The sequence below is a fragment of the Bombus impatiens genome, unplaced genomic scaffold (assembly GCF_000188095.3).
Source record: "Bombus impatiens unplaced genomic scaffold, BIMP_2.2 scf_0095, whole genome shotgun sequence".
Lineage (NCBI taxonomy): Eukaryota > Metazoa > Arthropoda > Insecta > Hymenoptera > Apidae > Bombus > Bombus impatiens.
In genome coordinates this window covers 177,394-187,298 of record NT_176514.1, presented here as the reverse complement: position 1 = coordinate 187,298, position 9,905 = coordinate 177,394, and the positions used below count along the sequence as shown (strand labels likewise).

General features: G+C 37.5%; 1 protein-coding gene across 3 annotated transcripts in view; it reads right to left on the bottom strand.

Annotated features, from left to right (window-relative positions):
* Positions 1-5,034: 5,034 nt before the first annotated feature.
* Positions 5,035-9,905, bottom strand: part of LOC100748445 (neuronal acetylcholine receptor subunit alpha-7-like) — a 157,515-nt gene continuing 152,644 nt past the window's right edge. For 2 of the 3 annotated variants that reach the window (XM_012394598.1, XM_024372711.2), the window contains 4 exons: positions 8,724-8,833; positions 8,101-8,242; positions 7,101-7,498; positions 5,035-5,453 (listed from right to left, as the gene is read on the bottom strand). In XM_012394598.1, the coding sequence (XP_012250021.1) occupies positions 5,286-5,453; positions 7,101-7,498; positions 8,101-8,242; positions 8,724-8,833 (818 nt within the window). In that variant the 3' untranslated portion in view covers positions 5,035-5,285. The remainder of the gene's footprint in view (positions 5,454-7,100; positions 7,499-8,100; positions 8,243-8,723; positions 8,834-9,905) is intronic. The other variant, XM_003485996.2, reaches the window with a different exon arrangement.

Below are 9,905 nucleotides of genomic sequence, written 5' to 3'. Positions count from 1 at the left end.
GGAATAAGCTTGTCATATTTCGAAGCATAGTTTAATGTTATCTACTTCTGGAAGCTCTTACATCTTGCGAATCAAATAATCCAAAAATCAATAATGTTACATTCATTGCACGGATTTCTTGAAAGTTACTTGAAAATTCAAATTGGCTAACGAAGGGCTCGAATCGGTCGCGCTTTAACAATAAATCGTCGCCATGCGACTCTTTCCACCAACTTGAACTACAGCAAACGTGTTTGCGGAAAAGAACCAAGAACTAACCACCACAGAAAGTCGTTTCGTTTCGCGATTGGCTATCCTTGATTTTGCAGCTGTCGCTGGGAAGAAGGAAACACGTTCAAAAAAGAATCCATCGCGAAACGAAGTCGTTGAAACCGTGACATTTAAACGCATAATTCATCGTATTAATGTTATTACGTTTCCTTTTTTCTCTTTTTTTTTTATTTCGTTTCATTTTTTACTTGACTCGACACTGTGGCATGCCGAACTATCTTCGTTAACATCTTTTCCGCGATTCTTTTGCTTCCCTAATGACATTCACTTGAGATAACCGTAATTTTTTTTAAATATTTTTTTTTGTCTTCCCTACTTAGTACTGTATTCTAACAAAACCTTCCGGCGCGAACCATTAAGTGCTTTAAATTTAATTTATAAGTTTAATTAGTTAGCTGATTTAAAGATCGAGAATGGTTATTCCACCAATCGAGGCATTATCGATTATAGTTTATATCCTCTACGTACTATTATTTTTTTTCATTTTAAATCGTTCCTTTAACATTGTTAACAACTTTTTTTTTAATTATTATTTTGTAACCATTATAATAGTATTTAAAAGATAACGTGATTGGTTGTCGCGTCAATGCCAATGGCCAAAACGTGCTATAGTTTTTTTTCGTTTTTTTTCTTGTTTTGGTTTAGTATATGTTTAACAAAACCCGCCTGCGAGACTATCCGTTAACGAGATTCCGATGTTTCTTTTCTTCTACTTGCGTTGACAAGCTTCTTCGTCTAAGTTAGTTGTCGAGTATTTCTCCAGTTTCTGTTTATTTAACACAGTCTACAAGATTGCGTTTGCTTATTTTTGTTTTTTAAATTCTATTTTTTGCATTTTTGAGCGTTCGTTTTTTCAATTTTATTCTTTTGCGAGAGGAATAAATTATTCTGCTCTAAGGGAGCTAAGTTTTGGTTCGGTAATGTGCTTCGTGCTCGTATTAAACACTGAGGAATGTTAGGATTAATTTCCTGCGTCTAAAGATATGCTTCTCGTATGCACTGTTTTTAATCGAGATGACCACCCGAAGTCGTGGAAATTTAGGTATATGCGCGGGTTAGTTAAATGTAGATAATGCGCTAATTGAACTTTTATCACATTGGAACAACGTCGATTTGTATAATTTCAGGAAATAATAAGACTAACTTATAAACATTCATTACTTAATTAAGAGAATTGTTCTTAAATATTTAAAATGGATTGTACGAAACACGAAATATTCAAATTGTTATTACATAAAACAAACTATGACGAGGTTTTATTAAACTGTAATAAATAAGAGTTTGTTACACATATAACAAAACTATGGCACCACGTTGTTCCAATGTAAGCTGATCCTGAAACGAGTCGAAATGAAACAAAACCGTCGAGTTATCGAAATTAACGAAGTATGTACAGCATGAAATCTAACGTTGCTCGAAAAACACGGTGACTCTTACAGCTCGAAAAGGAAATGCTATTTCCCGGCGACGTCGATTCGTTCGAGCATCTACGAGTCTCGAATCTCGAGTCTGGTCACGAGTCAAAATAGTAAATGGAATATCGTATTAAATACTGAGCATTCTTATATATTGACTAAAATGTTTCCTGCTTCTAGACTCGTGGTCGACAGAAAATTCGACGAGACACTACCAGACGAACGACGATCGCGTGTAGTACACGTTACAACTTAACTACTACGGTAGCTTCGATTCCGAAAATACGTCAAGCCTGACGAAGTGTTTTTTTGTCTTGTCGTCGAAACAAATATTCACTATGAAACTAAACGAAGCGCGACGTTCGATAAAAAATATCATTCAGCACAATGCAATTCCTAATTAATGCGAATACCAATGCAGCGAGACTAATCGTTCTTGAAAACAATTTTTTCTTGTTTATTCGTAAATTTCGATACGCATTGAATGACAATTTTTCAATTCTTTTCATAACTATCGATCTCTCATAAGTTCTCGCAATATACTTTTGTAGGAAAGGGGTCCCATTTTGCAGCGACAGACAGCAAAAGTCAATCGGAACTGCTGTGCGCCCGTTGACGGATAATCCGACGTGGGTACTTTCACAGACGAACTGCAAATGGTTTGGCCATTTAGGGCGAGTAGCGTGCGGTCGAATAGCAAGAGATTATTCAAGAATCAGACTTGTGCGATCGCTCGAGATCTTGATATTCAGTTTCGCGTACAGTCAGATAGCATAGAATCGAGTCGGTTGCTGGTTCGAAGAATGAGGGGAAAGTACCCAGAACCGGACTGCGTTCGGGAATATTCGAAAGGAAGCCGCACGGTCGCTCGTCCATCGAGGATCTTCGAGATTCGCATCGTTCGAAGGCGACTCGACTTAAAAAAGTAAATATACACTAACAGCTTCGAGTTGCTTTGGAATCGCGTTGCGAATCTCGGATCCGATTGTGATAGGTAGACGCCTCGTTACCTAGATAGCGAACGTCGAGTTCGCCGGGAGTCACGCGAGAATCTCGAGGATGCGAAAGCCTGACTCCCTAGAACGTTAGATTGAAAAAGTTTTTGCTTGTGTACGCATGTCCGTCTTGTGTTAACGTAAGTGTGAGACATGTGTGGAGCGGGTGTGTAACGTGTGTGAAACTCAACGCAACGGAGTGCGTAGTGTCTATGTACGTATTGGTGGTGTGTGAGAGAGAGTATGTACCGTGTGTGCGCTTGTACAAGCGTGTACAGAGGGACAACAACAAACGATGTCCGCCGATAGAAGGGAAAAAAATGTGTGAAAATGAAGAAAGATGCTACGCTAAGACAATCGTCATCATCGTCATCATTTCATCTGAAGTCATTCATATACTCGCGTCCTCACTCTTTCTCTCCCTCTCCCCCCTTTCTCTCTCTCTCTCTTTCTCTCTCTCTCTCTTTCTTTCTTTCTCTCTTTCTCTCTTTCTTTCTTTCTTTCTCTCTCTCTCGCTCTTTCTCTCTCACTGTTTCCGCTTGCTTACGCCGGATTTCTCTTACGAGCTAACAAAGAACAGTATTTTATTTTTTTCTTTTGTTTTAAACGCCGCGCTATCGCACGCCATCTTATAATCGTAGTATAAATCCCCCGTTTTATTTAAGTTGTCGTCGATTTTACTTACTAGTGATACGGATAATAAAATTCACTGGCATTGTTTTGAAACATTTTGGCAGTTCATTGTGTGTAGTTATTATTTTTACTTATTATTCTCTTTTTTTTTGCTTTTTTTGTTGCTTTTTCAGTTTTTCAGAATATTAACGTGTGCGCTTTGCTCTTAATCGTGTGTTCTCTTTCGTCTGTTTCTATTCTGTTTTTTTATTTCTCTCTACCTTTTTCTCTCTTTTAAGCACAATAAAAGGAGCGGTGTACCCTTCTTCAGCTTCTCTCTCTTTTGTTTGTATATCTCTCTTTCCTCTCTCTCTTTCTTTTTCTCTCTCGTTTTTTATGAGATTCTCTGGCTGGTACGGTCGTACGAGAATTGAACGAAAAATCGTTTCGTAATCGTGGACCGTACCGGGCAACTCGATTTATTCTTTAACAAATTCAAACCCTTCGACGGTTCTCGGTGCTCTTTGTTTCTATGTTCTGTCTCTTACGTGTGTACGCGTGTATATGTGCGTGTACGTGTATGCGTGTTCGTGTTTCACATGCGTGTACGCAGATTTATTTGCATCCCGTGCAACGATTATTGAAGCGTGTTTCAAAACCGAATGTTTTCGTTAAAATTTTAGTCAAACTATTCGTCACGTCACTTTCAGCGAAATAGTTTTCAAAGAATAAAATACTTTTCACAACGTGGTCAAATAGATAGCAAGTTGTCGTACTCAAAAGCGACACTTTAAGATAACTTAATAATAAGAACAACAATAACGAAGATATTTTTCTCTATTCTCACTATCGCAAGAATGCAAGGAAAAGTAATATCCATGAAAACGAATAAAACGTAATATTTCCCAGCTATCAGATATCGGATTAAAATTAACACTGCGATTAATAAGAGAATTACAATTTCTAATATTCGAAAACTTAAATATATTCGTTTAACAAACCTGAAATTGGATGATTTTGATAGAAATTATGCAACGAAGAAAAAATATGAGGAAGATATAACTACTTTCGCTTCACTAGTCAGTTCAGCGTCAGCATGTTGCATATATTCAATTTTCCGCAAAAAATTGCGTCAGCTCGAACCGAACGGAACTCGAGGCTCGCGATCGTTCGCGTTCCATCCCTATCGCGGCACAACAAATGCCAGAGATGCACATACCTCGGCGTGGCCTGCATGTTTGTATGCGATCGTGTGTGCATGTAGGTGTGAGCGCGCGCGCGCGTGTCAGTGTTCCTTTAACGCGCCTATGTAGGCGCATTTTCAACGTGTCTCGCTAAGGCGTCCTCTTCGAATGAACTACATAAAGATATATATATGTATACATATACGTATCTCTTTTTACGTATACGTATATGTATATATATATATATATATATCTTAAATAATACAGAGAGCCTAGTGTCCTCGTATCATTTTCTTCCTATGAACAGTGCGGATCACCCGAAGCGGGGCGTAACACATGACTCTCAGGCTCGACTTCCAATCAGCTGGACAACCAAGCGTAGGAGAAACATCGTTGTAAACGTTGTTCGCGTAATCCTAGCATGGACCAGATTGTGGTAGTCATCATCGTCATTGTCGTCGTCGTCGTTGAATCAGAGTATTGAGCAGCGAAGAGGTGCGACTAGAACGACAAAGTAACGAAGGTTTTGTTTTGGACTGGAACGAAACTTGGATGCTCAACATCGAATCAATAAAAGCTTGCTTTCCTTACGAACATCAATTTACTGACGCGATTCAGAATGAATTATTCAGTATAAAAAAATGGTTAAAAGAAATTCATTCATCGTCGTCGTCGTCGTCATCGTCGTCGTCGTCGTCGTCGTCATCGTCGTCGTCGTCATGTTCGCGTTCCTCGCCGTCCGCACCGATGCGCAACGCACGATCCTCGTCGACCGCCAACGTGTAGTCGGCTATCTGTACTTTTCTAAATCACGTGACGATGATGTGCGGCGCCGACAGTAGGACGGTGATGGTTGCGATGATGGTGAACAGAGTAAAAATGATTAGGCACATTCTGTCGATCACCATCGCCGCGAACTTCCAGTCATTCGTCACCTTGGTGTTCAACTCCTCGTTCTTCAGCTGATCCGTGATTATCTGGAACAGGAAGCCGTGTATGATGTATGACGCTCGTTTTCAGGAAGTACGGTTTTCATGAAAGCGGTTGTGTTAGAGGAAATGGGATATTTGTCGTTGCAATGGATATGCTTTGCGATCCTTAGACAGGTTATGGGTCAGTGTGGCCGATTAATATTTTTGATTAAACAGATTAGTGACTGGTTCCACTTATTAAATCAATCTAGATTTTCAATAATTAGTTTTAATGGTACTCGTTAAGTCAGTCTAAAAATTTTAATCGGTCAGTGCCCAACATGTGTATCTTTGTAGACAGTAAATTAATAAATACGAAACTGATAATGAATTATATAAAAATGAATTTGCGTGTAACATCATCGCTCGCTAAATAGAAGATGTTTATGTATGAATATTTTAAGAGACGAAGCCGTGATCTAAAACGAAAGCAAGTTACCAGTGCGTCAACCCCTGAAGTCGTATCTTTCGCTCTTTACATTCGCGCGCGCGTCCCTTGAAATATTAATATATAATTGAGAATCCCATGTGTACGTTTGAAATTACGTCGAGCGCATTTGCTGCTCTGTCGAATGCATTAATATAAATCACGATAATAAGCACTGGAAGTCCTAATTTATCCTTTAACAGATAGACTCCCTCTTGAACTGTGATCGCTCTGTGACTTCGAAACCCTCTTACTATCCTCTTCTGGGACCAATTTATTTACTCAGCGTATAATCAGCCCCATGAAAAATTGAAAATCCCATGATTATTATACGATAATCCCCATAATTGCATGTATAATAATTACCAAGTTAAACAATTAATTGCATCAAAGATTTTTTGAGCCAAATACTTCTGTCAAGTGTCGACAATGGCCATTTTCTTGAGAAATGTAATTCAATCTCTTTCTAATTCCAGGAAGGAAATGTACAATAGAATTCCCGGAACTGGTCAGAATACACAATGACCGCGCAATTGTCTAAAATTGTCTCTATCATGGAACCAGGACTGATCTTGAAGTTTCTATCAAATATTCGGTTTATAATTATGAACACCGATAGATTTCGAGTGTTTGACTTTGCCGTGTCAGTTCTGAAACTCGAGAAACAGACAGGCTTTAATAATCCTGCACAAACAGTCATAGAACAGAGAATGGTTTCACGTTCGTCAGCGAACCTCGTCGGTAGATGTTTCGGTATTATACTACATGCGAGTTTACACGAAAGTTTCTCCACTTACGGGTAAATTAAAATGAGTGTACACTTGGTAATTAGCCGAAGCATCATCGCGCATATTTCACAAGAACTCGCTAATTGTCATCCTCATTATTATTAATGGCCGACACTTCTTTCTATTGAAAATAAAGTAGGAGCTCAAGTTTGTAAACGTTGAAGTGACTAAGAATGTATACGCTCTATAAGAGAGACTTTACTCTACTTTTAAGCGTAAATAACTTGAGAAAAGAAATTGTTCTTGGAATAAATACTGTAGTCAGCCTAAAAATTTTTTATCAAAATTAAGAAACAAAAATATGAAATATAAATGGAACAAATAGATTCAGTATTTTTTTAAAGAAAAACATACGGTTAAGGTAATTCAACATGAGAAAATACGAATGATGGAAACAGTTTCCGTTAACTCACAACGACGACTTTGTGAGAAACATACCTTAATTTCTTTGAGGATCATAATGAGCTCGTTTCGGGCACAGAAACACGCGTTTTGAAGTATTGTTTCGACCTGGGGACCTGGCGTATCTGGCGGATGTGGATGATGATGCGGCGTGTGACCGATTTGAATCGCCCCCGGATAAGAGGAGTGTGCCAGTGGCGTTGAATGTTGATGATGCGGTGTTGCAGCATGGCTATGATGATGATGGGGCGTCGTGTGAATGTGACTATGCCCATGGCCCATCGTGTGATGGTGAGGGCCAGGGGTACTGTACACGTTATTCAGGAGATTATTATGGGACGCCAGAGCATTGTCCTCGAGATCCAGGACATTCGCTAGGAGGGATTTGCTGCTCCTCTGACGAAGCTCCAGGTCACCGTGACTCTTACCAGCACCTGTTTTGAGAAATAGTTATAGTAAGTGAAAGCAATAGTTGATTAGAGTTTTTATCGCATTCGGTCCATAATGAGACATAAAATGGGGGTAGGATACAAAGGGGAGACAAGAGTCGATCGATAAATACTATTTTATTTTAAATAAAGTCTGAGAATTTTTTCGAATTCATACGTACATGAAAAACAAATAAATAATTTACCAAGGATATCCTTGGAATGGCAATAGTATAGCGTATGTACATCGTTGGGAATCAGTTTTTGAAGAGGAATAATAGTCGTCTTTAAGAATTCTTTCGATTTTATAAGAACAGAAAATCAAAGAAAAGAAACAACTTAGAACTACTCTAAAAAGGTAGTAAAGTAGTATATGTACAACATAGCTACTAAAGGAGAGAAAAAATGTAAAAGAAAGAAGAAATGGATTCTGGCAACGTTTTACTTTCTTGATAGTACTTGTATATCTTCAAATATGTTTATATACATAACCTAAAATAAGTCGGGTTCGAAGTGCTTTGTGCACAATTTTGTAGTGTGTGACTGAGATCGGTGTTTATATGACATAGAAAAACATTTATATAGATAATAGTAAATGTTGTCAGTACTTGTGTCGATGCTTTTTCGTGTCACTAAATTACCGGTGACTGGAGACGGTTTCTGAGACTTTTGTGCCTCCCTCTCTTCTTTATCACTAGGTCGTGACATACGAAGTACACATGGCAGCCAATAAAGGAATACCACTCTCACCTGAAAGATTGAAATATAAATAATATAATGATAAAATTATGATCGATGAAATACAGAATACGAAATAATTGGCTATTATTCTTGTATGCTTTCAACATTATTACCGAATTTTTAAACTTCCATATTGCTTCAATTCTAAAATTAGATATTGGCTTTGATACATGAAATAATATTTAACAAATTAGAAAATTAATAGAAAATACCATTCATGCGATTCTTATAACCCACAGGGTATAATAGACAATAAAACTCGTGTAAGGTGGAAACTTAGTGTTACTCGAAAAAGTAAATCCAGTTAATAACTGAAGTAAACCTAAAGCGTATTTGGAAGCACATGAACTCAGGTTAATTGAAGCCATATATGCGGTGAAATCAGAAGTATTTACTCTTTGTACATACACAACAACACTTAAGTTTCCCGAAATATTCTCAATATGATGTTCTTTATAACCCTAATTAATCTGATGAAAAACTTGCTTACCCATTCAGACATTTCATGAGTGTCAGAGTTCCGGTGATGATAATTTAAAATAAGAATGGTGCTGACTACACTGCTGGCCACCATAAACATGATACAGTTGAAGTATGTTCCTGTGAAAATATTAAATGTTTCAAGAAAGTATAACCAACGTGATAAACCGCCAAATTAAAACCGATCGTTCTACTGACCAACTCGGAAACCGCATATCACTATAAACAACATATCGAAATTGTGAATTGATTATAATTCCATCAGTCTTCATCGAAATATCAACCACAATTTCAAAATCCTCCCTTCAGCTATCCCCGATCAAGGTGTCAATGGACGTTTGTTGTCCCAGCTTCGCGTCTAACCTGTACGATCTGTTACTACTGTCAAGATACTACCTCTGTCAGTAGAATAGTTCTGACTGCAATAGGGAATCGTCAGTCGAGGATAAAGGACTGTGCACAACAAGCCTCACTCGTATTACGTATAAAGACATTACGAACAGATGTATGTGTAACATGATCCAAGATCTTTGTATAAACCTTGAGTACGATAGATCTTATGCGAACAGATTTACAAAACACTAAAGAATATTCCCTGCGTTTTGTAGTATGTCATAAGAATATATCTCGACAGAAAATACGATTCGCTTTTTCCCGATCACAATATTGGATTTTTTCCAAAGGAATATATCAAACTGCAAGCAGAGATGAAATATGGAAAAATGGTTTCTGAAAATAAATTTTAATCTCATTATCAAAATATATCTGTTAATTCCCAATATTCTATCAAGCTTGTATTTCGGATTTAAATATTATATTTAAGAGTACAAATGGATTTTCGAACAACAAAGTTATTCGATGAGAATAACATGTTAAATATCTTTAACATTCATTTATGAAAACAAAACGTTTGATCTCTCAATCTTTGAAACTTTTTAGTTTAAACTTAAATACAGTTTCATACATTTATCGCGCAATGATCCGATCCATTGAAATATATTCGGTTATCGATGCTGCGCTATAAATTATTTAATGATGAAAAAGAATGTGATATCGTGTAAGAGAAAATACGTTTTCCAAAAAAAAATAAGATGATTTCGTTGTATTATATAATTCCAGCATGGGCTTCGACCCAAATTTCCAATGAAACTACGAAACCGAGTATGCACTAATCCATCTTTCAATACGCGGA